The sequence below is a fragment of the Musca domestica genome, unplaced genomic scaffold, assembly GCF_030504385.1.
Source record: "Musca domestica strain aabys unplaced genomic scaffold, Musca_domestica.polishedcontigs.V.1.1 18, whole genome shotgun sequence".
Lineage (NCBI taxonomy): Eukaryota > Metazoa > Arthropoda > Insecta > Diptera > Muscidae > Musca > Musca domestica.
In genome coordinates, this window is record NW_026712238.1 from 13,844,833 (window position 1) to 13,867,336 (window position 22,504).

General features: G+C 35.0%; 1 protein-coding gene and 1 pseudogene across 1 annotated transcript; both read right to left on the reverse strand.

Moving 5' to 3' along the window:
- Positions 1-868: 868 nt before the first annotated feature.
- On the reverse strand, positions 869-6,782 carry LOC101892032 (monocarboxylate transporter 9-like; annotated as a pseudogene).
- Positions 6,783-10,289: 3,507 nt separating this feature from the next.
- LOC101892204 (monocarboxylate transporter 9-like) lies at positions 10,290-18,526 on the reverse strand. The gene is made up of 5 exons (XM_005177492.3): positions 18,410-18,526; positions 12,178-12,363; positions 11,829-12,099; positions 10,650-11,765; positions 10,290-10,592 (listed from the first exon to the last, which is right to left on the reverse strand). Exons 2-5 carry the CDS (start codon positions 12,349-12,351, stop codon positions 10,450-10,452), a joined length of 1,704 nt encoding a protein of 567 aa, XP_005177549.1. The 5' UTR covers positions 12,352-12,363; positions 18,410-18,526; the 3' UTR covers positions 10,290-10,449.
- Between the last annotated feature and the right edge of the window lie 3,978 nt (positions 18,527-22,504).

Here is a 22,504-nt window from a genome sequence, read left to right on the forward strand (position 1 = left end):
CTGATTTTTTTCTGTGGAGAAAGAAATCCTCAGGGAACTGAGGCTGAATTTTTTCTGAAGAGAAAAAAAAACTCAGAAAACTGAGGCTGATTTTTTTCTATAGAGAAAAAATCCTCAGAGAAAGATTTGTTGTGAAGATGACATATGTCTGCAAACCCCTTTCTGGTACCTCACAAAGGGTCACAATTTTCCATACTTTTATTTGTCATAACTAGCGATGCAAGTCAGCTATTCTTTAAAACTTGCAATATTTAAACATTTCTCTCAACCAGAACTTGAGATGAATATGGAATTTATGATTTCCCATAAAACTGGATATAAATGTTCGATTTTCTTGTATTTTTGCCCATATCAATATTTTGATCTGTATTAGATGGAGTATGAAATTCGAATACTTCGGTCGACTATATGTGGTACCTCATGCACATTTCAACATTTTCTAAAAAAATATCACACATCTCATATAAGTGTAGAAAGTAACCTATACAGTCCAAGCCTGGCACGTCACAATATTTATATAATATTTATTAAGGTCCAATACGCAATGGACAATGTTGGCCCATCCTTTTGGTAACTACTCCATAGAGGGTCAACAACTTCTTAATCATAAAAGATGTTAAAATATATTTAAGTAATGGAACATTGGCTGAAAGTATACATCTGTCGGCAAAACCGACTGATACTTTTTAACTTGTTCCAATATTATTCGGAACACACATTGGAGAAAGAGGAGAAAAATAGGCCATTAGCCATTTTTCTTAATTTTTGTAGGAAATTGCAAATCCGGTTCTTCAGCAGCATAGCACTTCTTCTCACTTCTTCCCATTTTGTTTTTTGTAGAATTTTTATTAACATCAACATTTTTTCACACAGATAAAAATATCACAAATTGCTTGATGTAATGGAATGTTTCGACAGTCTCCTTCTTATCATGTACTCCACTAACCAAAATAATAGCATCAGGAAGCTCAATGCATTTATACAATGAATTGTGACGGCGTAACCAAAGCTATCAGTAATCATACCTAAAATAAGAACCAATAACATTATTTCAAGCCAAATCAAAAAAATTTAAACTCACCCAACAGTGGACCCAATGTAAACGAGGTTATCGAACTGAAAATCAATTGCAATCCCGATGCTGCTGGCAGTCGCTTCAAGGGCACATAACTGGGTATGATCAGGGGTGAAAATATGATGCGGAAACCCTTTCCGAAGCCCACCAAAATAAACACCGCCAAAATCACATTGTACGAACTAGTTATGGTCATTATCCAACGTCCAATCGAGACGATAATTATGCCAATGGCAAATAAAACACTGTTCGACAGTTTTACTTTCTCCAAAACAAAAGGTAATAGAAAGCGAACACCAATATCCATGCCAGCCAGACAAGACATTGCCATGGATATTTGCTTGTCCGTATAGCCGAAACTATTCAGAATGAATGGCGTGAGAACTGAGAAATTAATTTCGCCGAACATCATTATGGCCATTCCCAGGGCTAGGTTGACAAAAGTGAAGTCTTTGAGGAGATCCAAATCGAAGAATGCAATAATTTTTTGCATAAAGGAGGGGTGATTTCGTTTGGGTGGAATTTCCTCCACTTCCTCTATTTCTGATGTAGACTTGGGTAGATTTCCTGGGCTCCTTTCTAGGAGAAGTTTTTCCTCCGTGCAGGTGCAGTGGGGATGAATATCGTTTCCAGATTTAGAATAAATATCATTTTTGCTTTTTGCATTGTTAAAAGCTTCCTCCCTTCTTTTCAGCAATTTATGATTCTCCTTTCCATTGTCTGGATTTTTATAGTTATTGGAAGGTCTGGAAGGTTATCTTCTTCTTGATTTCGACAATATAAACATTTAAAGTTCTCATTCTCTCCCTGTGTTTCTTGAGGAGCTACCATCGGAACGTCCTTCGTCTTTGGAGAATGCCACAAAACTGGCTGCAGAGTAAGGGAACACATAAAGGCATGAAGCATTATGGCAGAATAAATTGAAATTGTACCCTGAACTCCGTAGAGGGAAAATAAAAGTATGGTCAGTTGAGGAAATACCACCGAACCCAATCCCGTGATTGTCCACGAGAATCCGGTTGAGGGCCAGTGAATTGGCATGTCGGCATAAGCCTAAGCCAATACCTACAGATAGAAAGAGAGAGGGATAAAAAATCGAAAAATAATTATGTTCGGATTTCTTCTCCTTACCATAGATGGCTGCAAAACTTAGTATATATTGCAAAAAGTTCTCACAAAATGTCGTACAAAATATTCCAACGAATGCCAAGAGGCTACCTATCAGCCCCACCTGACGAAAGGTAAATCTCCGAAACATAGCCCCATTGACAAGACCCACCAATGAAGATATTGCCAATTCGGTATTGACAATTGTGGAAATTTCCTTGGCATCGAAGCCGGATTTTTCCATACGCTGTCTGTAGATGAGGCCATATTGATGTTGGGGAGGGAAAAGGGAAAGCTATTGATAAATAAATTCAAATAATAATTTTTAGATTTTTTATTTAAATCTATTTGCACACATACTTACATTACTTAGACCGGCTGCTATGCATACGATCCAGCCCCAACCTCCATCGGGTGCCACAAAATTTGGACCCAAATCACTTTTGTCGCGATGTTTTCTCTTCTTCTGGGGTATTGTTGTTTCTTTGTAGATGCTTGTGTTGTGGGGTTTACTTATTTTAGACTTTTCTGCAGGCATGATGACAGAAATGAAGTCTGCAAGAAATACAGGGAACATCATGAAATATTTTTTTTCAACATATTGGTTTTATGTCGGAATATGATGCATGGCCGTTTAGATTTTAATTATCAAGAATCTAGGAATTTTTAGGGAATAGAACCAACAACCGAACTGATATTGTCCATCTTCGAACTTGATCTAAATTTGGTAAAAATATAATATATACTAAGTTTAGACCAATTCGGACACTACCTTTGAGAGTTATCGTGTACTTAGACAGACGAACATGGCTAGATCGACTCCAAATATTATGAAATGGATTTCCTCCAATGGGAAAAAATCTCATTACCAAAAATGCGGTTATTAAGTATTTTTTGACACCCGACAACTATTTACAAAAAAGTATTCTAACCCCTTATTTTAACATACCCCTATCATAGCAGTAAGTACTTATCAAACTTCCACCATGACTCAAGCAATGGGCTGATTTTGCCTAGTCCTGCACCTCACCTATATGCGACACAACTATTTCGATGTGCAGAGTTCCGCTCAAATCACCTCTATTTGTCATGATTTTTATACCTCAGCAGGATGGCTAGAGAGGAAAATGCTACGGAAAATATGGTTATCTGTCAGTATGCACGATAACACTTGAAAGGAGTGTCCAATTGTTGGTACATCCTATCATTTGATATGGCCGTCATCGAAATAACGGATTAAATCTGTTATATCGTTATATTATTATCAAACTTATATCGAGTTCGGAGATGGGCAATATCGGTCCACTTCTTCTGATTCCTCTCCCACAAAGCATCAAAATTGTCAATATCAATGAAGCTCATAAAACGCAAAATTAACATCCGATTCCACTCAGAATCGGTACATCTGAATATTTCTATCAACACCAGATCTGTTATGAGGATGGTAGAGATCGGACCATTTCTTTTCATAACTTCCCCACAAAGGGTCAAAGTTTTGAATATTATCAAACTTATATCGAGTTCGGAGATGGGCAGTATCGGTCCACTCCTTCTTGTATCTCCCCCACAATGAGTTAACATTTTGAATATCAATGAAGCTCATATAATACGAAATTAACCTCCGATTCCATTCAGACTTGGTACATCTCAATATTTCTATCAACGCCAGATCTGTTATGAAGATGGTAGAGATGGGACCATTCCTTCTGGTAACTCTCCCACAAAGGGTCAATGTTTTGAATAACCAAAACGATTATAAAATCCGATATATGTATCCGGTCCTCCTCATATTTCACACATCCCATTATTTTTCTGATACAAGATCTGTTGTGAAGATGGGATATATCGGTCCACTTCTTCTTCTTTTGAAGGTGATAAATATCTGGGAACACCTTCTTGTACCTCATTTACAAAGGGTGACAATTTTCAATACTTTTATCTGTCATAACTTACGAAACAGGACAGCGATCCTTTACCACTAGCTATATCTAAATATTTCTCTTAACCAGAAACTTGAGAAGTAAAGGGTGAGATAAAAAAACTGCAACAAAGTCAAACGCCATAATCTTTAAATTTTATTGAATGAAAGCAAAAAATGTTGGAAGTAGCATCAAATTTTAGAAAAAGTTTAGATTTGTTCGGATTGGTCACCTTTGGCACGAATTATGACCTTCAAACCGACAATGAAACCGTCATACGCTGCCCGAATGTTGCTCTGCGGCATTTTGGCACATTCCCGGCGAAGCACTTGCTTGAGGTGATCGACACTTTGGTATTTTTTAGTGCCAACTTTCCTTTCCAAAATACTCCAGACACAATAGTCCAACGGATTGGTATCTGGATATTTTTGTGGCTGGAAATGAAGCGATGAAGTGCGATGGTGCTGAGTCCTGTTGGAATGTCCAGGGTCTGCGGCCAAAATATTTGCGTGCCCAAGGCTTTAATACACCCTCCAGAATATTTTCGTGATAAAATTCAGCATTTATTTTGATGCCACGGACGATTAATACTAGCGGAGCGCGACCATCGGCTGTTATTGCGGCCCACACCATCACCATGACCGACTCTTAAGTTCTGGTGGCCAACCGAAGGTGCACATTTTCAGCTGACCTATTTGGCAAGTAAACACGATCATTTTGTTTGTTTACAAACTGCTGGACAACGGATGTTTTCTCATCGGAGAAACCCTAATTCGGCCAAAATGTTTGCGTGCCCAAGAATATTTTTGCGATGATATTCGGCATTTATTCTGATGCCACAGTCGATTAATACGAGTGGAGAGCGACCTTCGGCTGTTATGGCGGCCCACACCATCACATTTTCTTCTGACCTCTTTGGCAAGTAAACACGATCATTTTGTTTTTTTTACAAATGTTGGACAACGAATTCTCATCGGAGAAACCCAAATTCGACAGTTCACCACTTTCGGCCAAGCGAAGCAACTCTTTAGCTCTTTTGAGTCAATTTTTTTTTGTGTTGCGGTGTCTTGCACTTGCACTTTTTGGAATTTCAATGGCTTTACCCCGAGCTCATCTTTAAATTTTTACCGAATAGAATATTGCGATATGTTTAGCTCACGAGCCATTTTTCGGCCACTGCAAAGCGGGTTTCGATGAAGTATCCTTCTTCGATCGATCTTCTTTACTTTTCGAACAATTTCTGCTGATGTTGCTGTTTTCTTCCTTCCGCTTCCTTGACGTTGGGGTACGCCACCAGTATCACGGTAACGAGCGATGGTACGAGACACAAAAGATTTATTCACATTTAAATGCTGGAGTGCTCTAACGATAGCCACTCGTGGTTTTCCAGCCAAATATAAAGAAATCACACTATCACGCTTGAATTCCATCCGGAATAACTTTTTTTCTGAAAAATTCACAACAAAATGCTTTTGCACGTTTGTAAACAATATAATGAGCTTTCACTGGAATAATTTTAATAGCTGTCGGACGAGTGGCTTAAAAATGACAGCATTCTAAAGTTGGCTTCAGATTTTTTCACCTGTATAGTCTAAACGTGTCCATAATTATACTTGTATCAAGGAAGGAATATGCTAAATTATTGGCCCATGGCTTCTTGTACCTCCCCCAAAAAGAGGATCAATTTAGCCTTTATTATCCATCTAAGTATGATGATATATTACGATCTGGATAGATTTTACCTAATTTAATGCTCTATCTTGGAGTTATTGTACGAAACGGCAAGTTAGATGGACGTATATTGCAAAATATATTCCAAAACGGATTTCCTCCAAACATGCAGGGTCTCTAACAAAATTATTTCTTCGAAGCACTTTGGGGGATACATGAAATTATATATTCTATTGTAGATGGTATTCAATTGATATCTGTGCCGTCATTCAAAATGTAAAAGCATAGGGTTGACATATCATTTTTAACACTAGTCCGAATATTTTATAATTTTAACACATTTATGTAGGGAATAAAGTTTTCAGTTCTGAAATAAGCTTTCAAACTTAAAAAAAAGTAATTGTTTTTCATATTTTTAAATAACTGCATTATTTTTATTCAGATCATGAGTGCACTGCGTGTCCAGCCACAAATGACAGTTGCTGATGGTCAAATACTCGTAACTCGAACAAAACTAAATCACTTTGTAAATAAAATGTTATTATGTTATAATTATGTGGGTGTGTGTGTTCGACACAATTAATAATCAATTAAATAATTTATTATAATTATCTTTGTTTACAAACTCAAAAAGATACTTCCAAAACATTTTAATCAACCAAAAAAAAAAAAAAACAAAATCAATTTACGCGGAAATAACAAGAAGAAGGTGCCTCACTTTAAATTCGATGACGTCGAATTAATGTAAAACAGAACTTTTAAGTATTTTTTAGAATACGTTTGTTTTTGTAATTACTTTTCACATGTCTGATGTTTTCGTTCTCATTCACAAACTACGAATTGATTTTTATTTACTTCGCGTGCGGTGTGCTGTAGAATACTCTCTGAGCAAAAACAATAACTGAACTGTTGATGCCGGTTTGTTTGGTTTGGTTAAAAAACGAATTCATAACAAATATCGCAAAACAATAGAAAGTTAGTTATTGGAAATCTCTCACCAGTACTCTCTCTCTCTCTCCCTATCATATTCTCTTTATGTGGTTTGATTGGGGGATTTACAAGAGAACGTGCGTTAGTGGCATCAGTTGTGTGTGAAATAATAGCACTTCTATGATTGGAAAATCGTGTTTCTAGTGTAATAAAATGAAATAAAATAAATGTGAAATTAAGATTGAAGCATTGAATTAAATCCCGATTAAATCATGGAAACTCAATAACCGACCTATGCAAGAAACCCATTTAAAAAAAATAAAAAACATTAAGTTCGACCAGGTCGAACTTTTAATATCCTCCACCATTGGGTAAAAAAAACACTTTTACATAAAATTATCTGAATTTAAACGTGTTCCTCTTTAAACTACAAATACTAGTAAGACCGTTTGGATAATGCTGTTAATCTTTTCCAAAAAAAAAAAAAAAAAACAGTAAAGAAAGTCCTAAATTCGGGCCGGGCCGATTTTATGAAACCCTACACCACTTTGCTAATTTAGTAGAGCTTCGCAAAACAATTTAAAGTTTTTATGGGAGAATTCAATCATACACGCTATGATTATAATTATAATATAAAGCTCAACGGACTAAATATGCCAAAGAATTTGTATCTTTTAAATTCGGACTTGTATTGCTCATTTGGTGCACAATTAATTTGAAATCGGATAAATATATATGTGGGAGCTATATCCAAATCTGAACCGATCTCGATAAAATTTAGCAAAGATATTTCTGAGCTGTATTTGATATATTTCCCTGAATATCTTTGTTACGGAGTGCATATTACGGTCGTGGGTAACAAATATAACAAATCGGATGAACAATATATATAAGAGCTACAGCTATATCTGAACCGATTTTCACCAAATTTGACATACTAGCTTCTAGACTCAATTCGGTCGTAAGTGCTAAATTCCATCCCATTTGGACAAATATATGACGTTTGGTGCTCAATAAAATGTAAATCGGACGAAGTTATATATGGGAGCTATATCCAAATCTGAACCGATCTCGATAAAATTTAGCAAATGTATTTCTGAGCTCTATTTGCTATATTTCCCCAAATATTGTTGTTACAGAGTGCATATTACGGCTGCGGAGGACAAAAATAACAAATCGAATGAACAATATATATGGGAATCTGATGTTACTTTCGCGTTTTATATGCTTCATTGTTATTCAAAATGTTGACCCTTCGTTGGTGAGGTACCAGAAAGACTGGACCGATATATCCCATCTTCACAACAGATGTTGTGTTTGTAGAAATAAAGGAATTTTTGAAATATAAAGAGAACCTGATGTTTGTTTCGGCTTTTATGATCGTTTGAATTATTTAAAACTTCGACCATTTTTGGGGGAGATACTAGAAGAAATGTTCCGATCTCTACCTTCTTTATAAGGGATCATGTGTTGATAGAAATATTCAGATGTGCCAAGTCTGAATGGAAGCGGATGTTAATTTTGCGTTTTATGAGCTTCATGAATATTCAAAACGTTGACCCTTTGTGAGGGAGGTATCAGAAGGAGTGGACCGATATATCCCATCCTAACACCAGACCTAGGGCTAATATAAATATTCTGATATGTGAAATATGAAGAGAACCAGATACTTATTTTGGATTTTATGATCGCTTTGGTTACTTAAAACTTCGACCCTTTGTGGGGGAGGTAACAGAAGAAATGTTCCGATCTCTACCTTCTTTATAAGGGATCTTGTTTTGATGGAAATATTGAGATGTGCTAAAGTCTAAATGGAATCGGTTGTTAATTTCGCGTTATATGAGATTCATGGATATTCAAAATTCTCATTCTTTGTGGGGGAGGTACTTGATGGAGTGGACCGCTATTGTCCATTTTCGCACCTGACCTAGCACTGATGCAAATATTAGGATTTGCAAAGTTTGAGCAAAATCCGATTGTACTTTCTTCCTCTGTGCAAGTTCGTTCTGAGAACTTTAACACCTCCCCCCCCCTGAGAGAGAATTGTCTATATAGGTCTACAATATCGTATATCCCCCATATAACCGTACTTCCCGATATTCGGTATTTTAATGATTTTATCCGCATTTTCGAATGAAATTGTCTGAAAATCCACACAAGGAGTTTGTCCTGAGAACTTTATCCCCTGGAAGGGAATTGTCCGTACAGGTCCAGGATATAGTATAGCCTCCATACAATGGAACCCCCGATATTCGGAATTTTGATGATTTTAGCCACATTTTTCAATGGAATTGTCTGTAAATTCACACGAGGAGTTCGTTCTAAGTATTTTACCTCCTCGAAGAAAATTGTCTATATAAGTCCATGATATCGTTTATCACCCATATAATCGTACTTCCCGATATTCGGTATTTAAATGATTTAAGCCACATCTTTGAATGAAATTGTCTGAAAATCCACACAAGAAGTTTGTCCTGAGAACTCTAACCCCTGGAAGGGAATTGTCTCTATATGTCCAGGATACAACGGTCCCCCCCGATATTCGGTATTTCGATGATTTTAGCCACGTTTTCCAATGAAATTGTTTGAAAATCCACACAAGAAGTTTGTTATGTCTATATAGGTCCACGATATCGTATATTCCCTATATAACCGTACCTCCCGATATTCGGCATTTTGATGATTTTAGTCACATTTTTCAATGGAAATGTTTGAAAATCCACACAAGGAGTTCGTTCTGAATACATTAGCCCCTGAATGAGTATTGTCTATATAGGTCCAAGATATAGTGTATTCCCCATACAACGGTAATCCCCCCCCCCCCCATATTCGATATTTTGACCATGTTAGCCACATTTTCGAATGAAATTGTCAGAAAGTCTACACAATGAATTCGTTCTAAGTATTTTAATTTAGTATATGAGAATTTTTATGATTTTAGCCACATTTTTTGAATAAAATCATCTGAAAATCCATACGAGGAGTTCCTTTGGAGCGCTTTACCCCCTGGAAAAGTATTGTTTACATAGGTCCACGATATCGTACGACGTTACCTCCCTTTATTCGTTATTTTGATGATTGTAGGGACATTTTGCACCGGAATTGTTTCAAATTTCGTTTTTAAATTTCGTAATGGGTACTTCGATGACAAAAACATACTTATGCCGAACCACATCTTCATATAGCCCCCTATATAAGGTGTTTCCTTTGAGTGGTGTTTTTGGACGGAATTTTTTGGACATTTTTCAAATTGCTTCAAAATGGTGGAGGTGGTGTAAAAGTGTGGCTCATTCGAACTTAGATGATTTTTTACTTATTGTTTTGGAATTACACATATATTCACTTAATCTAAATGCATTTTTTAGCATACGAAGTATGGGATATTCGCTAGTAAATCTATAAATCCGATGAACAAACTCTTCGTGTAAGCAGACTGCTGCTGATTTTCTCATGGTATATATTTTTTTAATTTTTGGATACGTTTTATTTAAATAATATAATAAAATATTCGAATATAAAATTTTAAATGCATATAAAAAAGCCAAAGGGGCAGTGAAACGCACTGGGTTCAGAGCTATCTCATATAAAGTGGAGGAGTAGTCGATACAGTCCAAACCTGGCACGTCGCAATATTTATATGGGACTTCTAAGTCGACATAGGCTGAGGGTAAAAATCTGTCGTCTAAACCGACTAATACTATTTAACCTGTTCGATTTTGTATACTTTTTCACACAGATAAAAATAGATCATAAATTGCTTGACGTAATGGAATGTTTCGACAGTCTTCTTCTTATTAGGTACTCCATTAGCCAAAATATTAACATCAGGAAGCTCAAAGCATTTATACAATGAATGGTGACGGCATAGCCGAAGCTATCGGTCATCATACCTGAAATAAGAACCAATAACATAATATCCAAATAATTCGTAAAAATTCCCAACTCACCCAACAATGGACCCAATGTAAACGAGGTAATCGAACTGAAAATCATTTGCAATCCCGATGCTGCTGGCAGTCTCTTCAAGGGCACATAACTTGGTATGATCAGAGGTGAAAATATAATGCGGAAACCCTTTCCAAAACCTAGCAAAATAAACGCTGCCAAAATCACATTGTACGAACTGGTTATGGTCACAATCCAACGTCCAATCGAAACGATAATTATGCCAATGGCAAATAGAAAACTGTTGGAGAGTTTCACGTTCTCCAAGACAAATGGTGATAGAAAGCGGACACCAATATCTACGCCAGCCAGGCAAGACATGCCAATGGATATCTGTTTGTCCGTGTAACCGAAACTATTCAGAATGAATGGCGTGAGAACTGTGAAATTCATGTCACCGAACATCATTATGGCCATTCCCAAGGCTAAGTTGACAAAAGTGAAATCCTTGAGGAGATCCAAATCGAAAAATTCGATAATTTTCTGCATGAGGGAGGGGCGTTTTCGTTGGGGTGTAATTTCCTCCAATTCCTCTATTTCTGATGTGGACTTGGGGAGATTTCCTGGGGTCTTTTCTAGAAGAAGTTTTTCCTCCGTGCAGGTGCAGTGGGGATGAATATCGTTCTCAGATTTAGAAAAAATATCACTTTTGCGTTTTGCATTGGGAAAAGCTTCCTCCCTTCTTTTCAGCAATTCATGACCCTCCTTTGCATTGTCTGAATTTTTATAGTTATTTGAAGGTCTCCCCTCATTTTTCTCTGAAATTTGTAAGGTTTGATCTTCTTCTTGATTTCGACAATATGAACATTTAAGGTTCTCATTGTCTCCATGTGTTTCCCGAGGAGCTACCATCGGAACCTCCATCGTCTTTGGAGAATGCCACAAAACTGGCTGTAGAGTTAGGGAACACATAAAGGCATGGAGTATTATGGCAGAAAATATTGAAATTGTACCCTGAACTCCATAGAGCGAAAACATAAGTATGGTAAGTTGGGGAAATACCACAAAACCCAATCCTGTTATTGTCCACGAGAATCCGGTTGCTTTGCGGCGTTTTGTTTTGAAATATGTGTTGAGGGCCAGGGAATTGGCTTGTCGACATAATCCTAAGCCAATACCTAAATATAGAAAGAGAGAGTGAAAAAATCATTTTGAATAATAATGTTCGGTTTTCTTCTTACCATAGATGCTTGCAAAACACAGTATATATTGCAAAAAGTTCTCACAAAATGTCGTACAAAATATCCCAACGAATGCCAGTAGGCTACCCATCAGCCCCACCTGACGAAAGGTAAATCGCCTAAACATGGCTCCATTGACAAGACCCACCAATGAAGAGATTGCCAATTCGGCATTGACAATTGTTGAAATTTCCTTGGCATCAAAGCCAGATTTTTCCATACGCTGTCTATAGATCAGGCCATACTGATGCTGGGGAAGGAAAAGACATAGCTATTCGAAAAAAAAAAAAATACAATTAAGAAAAAGAAATTCATATTTATTTGAACATATTTTTTTATACAAACTTACATTACTTAGTCCGGCTGCTACGCAGACAATCCAACCCCAACCTCCATCGGGTGCCACAAAATTCGGACCCAAATCACTTTTGTCGCGATGTTTTTTCTTTTTCTGGAGTATTGTTGTTTTTTTGTAGATGCTGGTGTTAATTGGCTTATTTAATTTTGTCGTTTCTAAAGGCATGATGTAGAATGCCTGCAAGAAATACAGGGAAGAACAGGATATATATAGATTTTAAATTGAGCTTGAGATAGGAAAATCTACGATTTTTGAGGGAATGGAATCAACAACCGAAATTTGGTAAAACAAGGTAAAAAGTATCAGTCCAGAAGGAGTGGACTGAGATATTCCATCTTCACAGCAGATCTTGTGTCAGTAAAAATAATGGGATGCGTAAAATATTAAGAGAAACGGATACTTATACTGGGTTTTATAATCGTATTGGTTATTTAAAACTTTGACCCTTTGTGGGGGAGGTACCAGAAAAAATGGTCCGATCTCTTCTATCTTCATAACAGATCTTGTGTTGATAGAAATATTGAGATGTGCCAATTCGGAATAGAATCGGATGTTAATTTTGCATTTTATGAACTTCATGGATATTCAAAAGTTTGAGCCTCTGTGGGAGAGGTACCAGAAGGAGTGGACCGGTAACTCTCGAAGGAAGTATCCGATCCAAACTTGTTAAATCGTAATATTATTTTCAAACTTAGATCGAGTTCGGAGATCGGTCCACTTCTTCTGGTACCTCCCCCACAAAATCTCAACATTTTCAAAGAAAATAATTTGCTGCACAGAAAGAGAAAGGATAATCCGATTGTGCTCCAACTTTGCAAATCCTAATATTTGGCTACGTTAGGTGCACATCGGTCCACTCTATCCAGTACCTCTCCCACAAAGGTTTGAAATGATGTAAGTGTCCGTTTATTTTCAAATTACACACATCACAATATTTTTAATTATTTTTAACCATCAAGGTATGGCGTGAAAATGGAGAATATCGGTCCACTCCTTCTGGTACCTACTTCACAAAGGGTAAAATTTTTAAATAACCAAGAAACTCATAAATTGCGAAATTAACAGATCAACATTGGCACAACATTGGAGATCGGACCAATCCGTCTGGTACCTCCCCCACAAAGGATGAACGTTTTGAATAACCAAAAGAAAAAATCCTGAATAATCATCCGATTCTCTTCATATTTCACACATCTCATTATTTCTAATAACACAAGATCTGCTATAAAGGTGGGTTTTATCGGTCCACTTCTTCTGGTACCTCCCCTACAAAGGGTCAAAATTTTCAATAATTAAAACTCTTATAAAATCTGATGTAAGTGTCGGATTGTCTTCAAATTACACACATCACAATATTTTTATTAGTTCAAGGTCTGGTGTTAAAATGGAATATATTGGTCCACTCCTTTTGGAACCACCCCCCCCCCCCCACAAAAGGTCAATTTTTTTTGAGTATCCATGAAGCTCATGAACCTCCCGCATAAGGGTCAACACTTTGAATAATCATAACTCAAGGCTGGGGGTATACTATTTTACTTGGTTTTTTTTTTTTTTAATAACAGCTAAAAAACTTCGGAAGTTTACTTTTGCGCCATCTTGTATCTCTCTTATATTTATATGAAATGTGTTAATTTTTATTTCAATAAAATAATTTTCTCCCTCAATTAACATTAATTTTATTAAATGCATTCATAGTTGCGTAATTATACTGACAATTACACACAAAAATTTGGATAATCGAAATAGAATGTCTAAAATCGCAATACAAACTCGTAAATCCAAATGTGTAAGGTTTTAAACACTTTGTATACCCTTCACCATACGTAGTATGGAGGGTATATTAAGTTCGTCATTCCGTTTGTAACTCCTCGAAATAATAATTCTGAAAATTCACACGAGGATCTCCTTGTGAGTACCATATCCCGTAGAAGAGTATTATCTATCCATGATATCGTATAGCCCCCATATAACGGCACCCCCCGATATTCGGTATTTTCATGATTTAATTCACATTTTTCAATGGAATTCTCTTAAATCCACAAAAGTATGTCTTTGTGAGTACATTAACCTCTGGAAGATAATTTTCTACATTGGTCCACGATATCATTTCAACGTCAACGTCATTGTCTGAAATCCTTACAAGGAGTACTTCAGTCCCTAGAAGAGAATTGTCTATATAGGTCCACTATATCGTATATCCCCATATAACGGTACCACCCGATATTCGGTATTTTGATGATTTCAGGCAATTTTAATGGAATTGTCTATAAATCCACAAAAGGGGTTCCTTTTGAGTAATTTTCTCTCAGAAGAGAATTATCTAAATAGATATTCGGTATTTTCATGATTTTTGCGACATTATTCACCGGAATTGTTTCAAATTTCGTATATAAAGTTCGGAACAGTTACTACAGCCTATGACACAGTTACTACAGCCTATTTTCCGGCGGATTTTTTTTTTTTTTGAAAATTTTCAAGTTTCTTCCAGATGGTAGAGGCTGTGTAAAATCATACAACAACAACAATGTTGAAAATTATGCGTTGTTATGCGCACAACTTATTGCCTATTACCTATCATTATCATGATTTTCAGCAACAATGTGACAAGAGTTGATCAAATCGCATACTCTGTTCGAGTGTCATTGTAAGGAGCAGTTAGTTAGACATAGAGGCGAACGGACACAAAAATTATTTTTCTCAGATTTTTTGAAACGGATTTTGTGCAAAAAACATGGGTTCTGCAACCAATTTTTTTGATAAAACAAGTCTGAATTGAATGATATATTCACACACACACACACCCTAGCTGTGGGTATTACCTACATATCTATGTAAACATATGATATACTCAAGCGGGAGCTAGAAGCGAGCATCAAGCGAATGTGAATTGTGTAGGAGTAAACAAATAGGGGTTCACTTCAAAGTCATGCCAAATCCGTGTTCAATTGAAATATATTTCAAGCTGAATGTAGATTTCTTACAACGAAGGAGGCGACAATAACTAGCATGTCCTTTCTTATTCTTGTTCGAATATTTTATATTCCTACATATATTTATGCAAAGAATACAATTTTTAATCCTAAAATAATTTTGAGAATAAAAAAAATGTTTGTTTGTTCACATTTTATGAATATCTTCATTCAGATCATGTGTTTACAGCGTGTCCAGCCACCAGCCACAAACAAGAGGTGATGATGGTCAAATAACTGGAATAAAACTAAATTACTTCGTAAAAAGAATGTTAGCATTAACATTGTTATAATTGTGTGTGTGTGTGCGTATGCTGGACACAATTAATAACACTGTGCGACAGTATAAATACACGCTTGCTCTAAGGTTCCAATTCTGGTTTGTGGTAGCCCACAGATGACGGGTATGCCTTTGGTTTTATACCCTCAGTCATATGGCCAAAAGGTACCTAATCGAAATAACAGTGTTAGACTCTCTCTCTTTCTCTCTCTCTCTCTTTGGACCAAATTCGTTTCAGGACATTTGGAGTCGATTTAGCGATGTCCATTAATCCGTCCGTCCCTCTATCTGGCAGGTGCGCAAGGTAACTCTCGAAGGGAGTATCCGATTTGGTCCAAACTAGGTACGAAGTAATATTATTGTCAAGCTTAGATCGTGTTCGGAGATGGGCAATATCGCACCATTCCTTCTGGTACACAAAATTTTGAATAATTACAACTCTCATATAATGTGATGTAAGAGTTCGATTGTCTTCAAATTTGAAACATCCCAATATTTATATTAACCCAAGGTCTGGTGTTAAGATGGACAATATCGGCCCACTCCTTCTGGTACCTCCCCCACAAATGGTCGAAATTTTCAAAAAATATATTTTTTTGCACAGAAAGAGAAAGGACATTCCGATTTTGCTTCAACATATCGACAATATCGTTCCACCCCACAAAGGGACAAAATTTTGAATGATTATAACTCATATAAAATGTAATGTAAGCGTCCGATTATCTTCAAATTACACACATCACAATGTTTTTATTAACCCAAGGTCTAGTGTGAAAATGGAAAATATCGGTCCATTCCTTCTGGTACCTACCCCACAAAGGGTCAACATTTTGAATATACATGAAGCTGATAAAACGTGAAATTAACATCCGACTCCATTCAGACTTGGCACATCGCAATATTACAATCAACACAAGATCTGTTATAAAAATGGTAGAGATCGGACCACTTCTTTTGCTACCTAAACCAAGAAGGGTCAACATTTTGAATACTTATAACTCGTCTAAGATGTGATGTGAGTTTCCGATTGTCTTCAAATTACACACCACAATATTTTTATTAATCCAGGTTCTGGTGTGACGTTGGAATATATTGGTCTAATACTTCTGGTACCTCCCCCACAAAGGGTCAAAATTTTGAATAATCACGAACCTGATATAACGCGCAATTAACATCCGATTCCATTCAGACTTGGCACATCTCAATATTTCCATCAACACAAGATCTGTTATAAAAATGGTAAAGATCGGAACATTTCTTCTGGTACCTCCCCCACAAAGGATCAAAGTTTTGAATAACCTCTCTCTCTTCATATTTAAAACATCTCAACATTTTCGATAACACAAGATCTGTTATAAAGATTGTAGAGGTCGGACCATTTCTTCTGGTACCTACGCCCAAAAAGTGTCGAAGTTTTGAATAACCAAAACGTTTATAAAATCCGAAGTTAGCATCCGGTGCTCTTCATATTTCACATTTACCATTATTACTACTAACACAAAATCTGCTGTGAAGGTGGTCCACTCCTTCTGGTACCTCCCCCACAAAGGGTCAACATTTTGAATAACCATTAAGCTGATAAAACACGAAATTAACTTCCGATTCCAATTAAGCTTTGTACATCTCAAAATGTCCATCAACACAAGAAATGTTATAAATGTGGTGGAGATCGGATCATTCCTTCTGGTACCTCCTCCACAAAGGGTCAAAATTTTGAATAGCCAAATCGATCATAAAATGCGAAATAAACATCAACAATTTCGGACATCCCATTATTTTTATTAACACAAGGACTGCTGTGAAGAAGGGATATACCGGTTCTCTTCAAATTTCACACATCCCATTATTTCTACTAACACAAAATCTGCTGTGGAGATGGCGCACTCCTTCTGGTACCTCCTCCGCATAGGGTTCAAGATTTTGAAAAACAAAACACCCATAAAACGCGAAAAGGCATCAAACTATTTTCAAATTTCACACATCCAAACATTTTTGCTAACACAAGATCTGGTGTGAAGATGATATATATCTGCGAACCCCTTCTGGAACCTCACTAAGAAAGGGTCACACTTTTCAATACTTTTATCCGTCATAACTTGCGAAACAAGTCAGCTATTCTTTACAACTTGCTGTATCCAAATATTTCTTTCATCCAGAAACCTGAGATGAATATGGAATTTATGATATCGCATAAAATTGGATATAAATGTTCGATTTTCTTGCAATTTTGTCCATACCAATATTTATATCTGTTTTCGATGAAGCATGAAAATGTAATACTTCGGTCGACTCTATCTGGTCCTCACTCAAATTTTAACATTTTCTAAAAATTATCACATATCTCGTATAAAGTGAAGGAAGTGGTCGATATTGTCCAAATCTGACACGTCGCAATTTTTGTATCATATTTACTTAGTTCCGATACAAAATGTATAATATTGCCCCATTCCTTCGGAAGAGGGTCAACAATTTGAATAATCATAACAGAAGTCAAAATATATTCAAATAGTCGAACATTGGCTGAGGGTATACATCGGCCGATATAATCGAATGATAATTTTTAACTAGATTTTTCGCACGTAAACCACAGTTACTTTGATTTGTTGGAAAGTTCAAAATCCGTTCTTAAATGCCCGTTTAAAGTTAAAAATCCGAAAAATTCGGATTTTCTCTATATTTTCCGGTTAAAATCAATTTTCAAAGTCATTCAGAAACCCCAAAGGCATATTCGTCATCTGTGGCCACCAAAATCGGAACATTATAGCAAGTGTGTGTCTTTTTGCTGTCGCACAGTGTAATTTATTATAATTATCTTTGTTCACAATTAAACATTGAAAGATACATTCAACCACTTTCTAAGCAACCAAAAAACTATTCACGTGGAAATAATTTAGAGAAAGGGCTCTATTTCATAAACAATCCCCTTGGTATTCGATGACGTCGGATTTATGTAAAAAATAAAATTTTTCCGTACTTTACAATATGTTTGTTTTGGTAATTAATCTTCACGTGCCGGACGTTTTCGTTTTCGTTCTCATTCACAAACTACGAATATCTATTTATTTACTCCGGGCGGTGTGTGCTGTAGAATACTCTGGGCAACAACAATAACTGAACTGTTGATGCCGGTTTGTTTGGTTTGGTCAAAAAACGATTTCATAACAAATATCGCAAAACATTAGAAAGGTACTTCTTGCAAATCTCTCACCACTACTCTCTCTCTCTCGCATTCCTTGGGTTGATTGGGAGATTTACAAGAGAACGAGAGCTACTAGTATCAGTCGTGTGTGTGCGTGTGAAATAATAGCACTTCTATGATTGAAGAATGGTTCGTCTGGTGTAATAAAATGGAATACATGTGAAATTCAGATTGAAACTCAAGTGATTCATTGAAATGGCCGAAATGTGCGTGAGGTACCTGATGTACTGAAGTATTTTACTTCATAATGATACTGATAAAAAATATTGGGATGTGCCAAATTTAAAGAGATTCAAACATTTATTTATTGGATAATTTGTCATAAAAATTTTTCCTCTTGTGCGGGAGGTACCAGATGCAATGGTCCGTTGAATTCCAAAATTCACTTGAAGAGAGAAATATATAGATATATACACTGGTTGAGAGAAATATATAGATATAACAAGTTTGAAAATAATGAAACACAACGTAGCGGTGGGCCAATATATAGCAATTTCTCACCAGATCTTGCGTTAGTAAACATATTTTGATGTGTGAAATTTGAAGAGAATTCTATACTTATTTCGTATTTTATGAGTGTCATGCTTATTAAAAATTCTGATCGTTAGTGCGGGAAGTTATCGTAGGAAGTAGGCCGAAAATTCCATCTTGATGCTAGTTTGAAATAAATCAGATTCTCATTTCGCTTTTTAAGAGAGGTACGAAATCTAGTTTACCTATGGTATCCATATCCAAACCTGATCAAAGTTTGGTAAAAATTAGAATGTACCAAGTTTGGACCATGCCTCCTTTCGCGCTCGCATACAATGAATGCACGGACGACTTTAAATGTCCTGAAACAGAAACCTAAGGTCTTAACTGTTATTTAGATGAGGAACATTGGAACATTGTGTCCTCTGTAGTCAAAAGGTTTAGGCTCAAATTTAATCCTTTTATCGGAAAATGCTATAAACTTTATGATTGGTCCCGAGTGTCTAAAATTCCAGACCTATCCTTTCACAAACTATGAAATGTAATACCATTTAGTACTTTTCATACAATTATATGACCCTTTTCCATACCTAATCTCAACCTCAAGTACGATCAATAATCTAAATATGAAATTTCAGTATTTTATATATATATATATATATATATATATATATATATATATATATATATATATATATATATATATATATATATATATATATATATATATATTTCAGTATTTTATATATATACATTTTTCACTGACCTCTTGCACTTTTTGGAATTTGAGAATATTGCGATATTGAGAAATGTAGATCATTTTAGATATGGGCACTGCATGGTTCTACATTTAGAATTCGATGAAGGGATACATATATATATATATATATATATATATATATATATATGTATATATATATATATATATATGTAGAACCATGCAGTGCCCATATCTAAAATGATCTACATTTCTCAATATCGCAATATTCTCAAATTCCAAAAAGTGCAAGAGGTCAGTGAAAAATGTATATATATAAAATACTGAAATATATATATATATATATATATATATATATATATATATATATATATATATATATATATATATATATATATATAAAAGACTGAAATTTCATATTTAGATTATTGATCGTACTTGAGGTTGAGATTAGATATGGAAAAGGGTCATATAATTGTATGAAAAGTACTAAATGGTATTACATTTCATAGTTTGTGAAAGGATAGGTCTGGAATTTTAGACACTCGGGACCAATCATATATATATAATATATATAATAAATATATATATATATATATATATATATATATATATATATATATATATATATATATATATATATATATATATATATATATATATATATATATGTATATATATATATATATATATATATATATATATATATATATACATATACATATACATATATAGCGTCATTACTCACCAGAATAGTTTCAAATTAAATATTTGAAGTTGGTATTGGGAACTACAGTCCGTGACAGAAAATTGTCTATGCAGGTCTAGGTCTTTGTATAGACCCCATATATCAGTACCTCCCTATATTCGGTATTTTGACGATTTTAGGTACAATACCCACCGAAATTGTTTGAGATGTCGTATTTGAAGTTCGTAATGGATGTTACAGCCTGTGACAGAAAATTGTCTATGCTGGTCCAGGTCTTCGCACAGCTCCGATATAATGGTACCTCCCTATGTACGATATTTTGATGATTTCAGCTACATTATTGACCGTTTATTTCAAGTTTCGAATTTGAATATGGTAATGGCTTATGACAAACAATGCCTCTGTAGGTCCACGTCGTCTAGACCCCAAAATAACGGCTATATTCGGGATTTTTAAAATTTTAAAAGAATATTTTAAGGATTTTATTTTTTGAAAATTCCCAAATTAATTCCAAATGGTGTAGGGTATTAAAAGTTCGTACCGGCTTGTTACTCTTTTATCAATATAGATATAGATTCCTGTTGTTTAGGATGAACAGACATTGCATACTTTAGGGCGCAACCAAATTTCTTTTGAATTAGAAGGTGTAGAAAAGCCATCGTTCCATCGTTGCCAAATCCCCAGGCTACACTTTAAAGTGGTCTCCACCGGATTTTTAAGTTATCCTTCCGGTTATGGCCTAGTTTTTTGTTATATATTCAAATAAATAAATATTATAATAAATAAGCCATACTTACCATTTCCTGTGGTAGGCATTCAGGTCATAAACAATAGTTGGGCATTTTTTATATTTAAATATTTTTTTTATTCAATTTATTTTATTGTATTTTTTATGTTATTTTATACAAAATTGTATTTACATATCACTTTATGAGTACGTACATATATTTTTAGTTTTTAAAGCATTTAACATATATTGTAGGCGGTATCGAAAATCTTATTGGGTTGAAAAATTTTGCTCGTTTTTTGTAAAAGTTTATAAGCACGGTGGTATTGAAAAACATGTTGAAATTTTGGCAATTTTTGATATATAGTTTCATAAAAAATGATAAATTTGTTATAGTTTCAGATCTTAAAATAAATTTCCCAAAGAAATTATTATTCTATACAAATCGAAATTTTGTCCTGAACCTGGTTCCCATTCAATACCTAATACAAATCACTCGAATTTTCGATCCACATAATTTTAATTTTAAAGGTTTTAAAAATGCCGCCGAACGAACTTATCTCCTTTTTTAGTTCTTAAAGATTTTTGGCGCATTTGCATGCAAAGGTGGTAGGTCCTTCATATATCACGTGTAAGGAGGACCTTTTTCAAAAAAAGTAACTGATTTCTTTCTATCGAAGCTTCAAAAAATGTAGTTCCAATTTGAAAATCTATAGAACTTTTGTTTTTTTTTTTATAATAAAAATATTTGTGTTGATGTAGTTTCCGGGACTTTGAAGATAGACCTTTTTTATACCTAAAAAGATTTTAAATGCAATTTAGAAGATCTCATCCATACATGCTCGTATAAAGGCTTATTTGTTAAATACCTTTAAATAATCTTCTATCAATTTTTTTATAACGATCTCTTTAACAAAAATATAATCTTTAAACCTTCTATTGATGGGCGCTGTTTGTAAGATCTTCTATTGATTCCCAAAAGCCCTCTTCAGATATATATATCTGATAAAAGTAACCTGTAAAATGTCCTCTATGCATTTTTAGAAGGTCTTCCATCTAGAGATTATTTTTAGAAGGTATTCTACCCATAGATGGCTTTCAGAGGTCCTTCCAGATTTTTTTATATTTACATCTTTAGAGGATTTTTAAATATCTGCTGTCGAGATCTTTAAAGAGAATATCTTTTATAACGATCTCTTTTAAAAAAAATATTATATAAGAAGCTTTTACTGACGGATGATATTT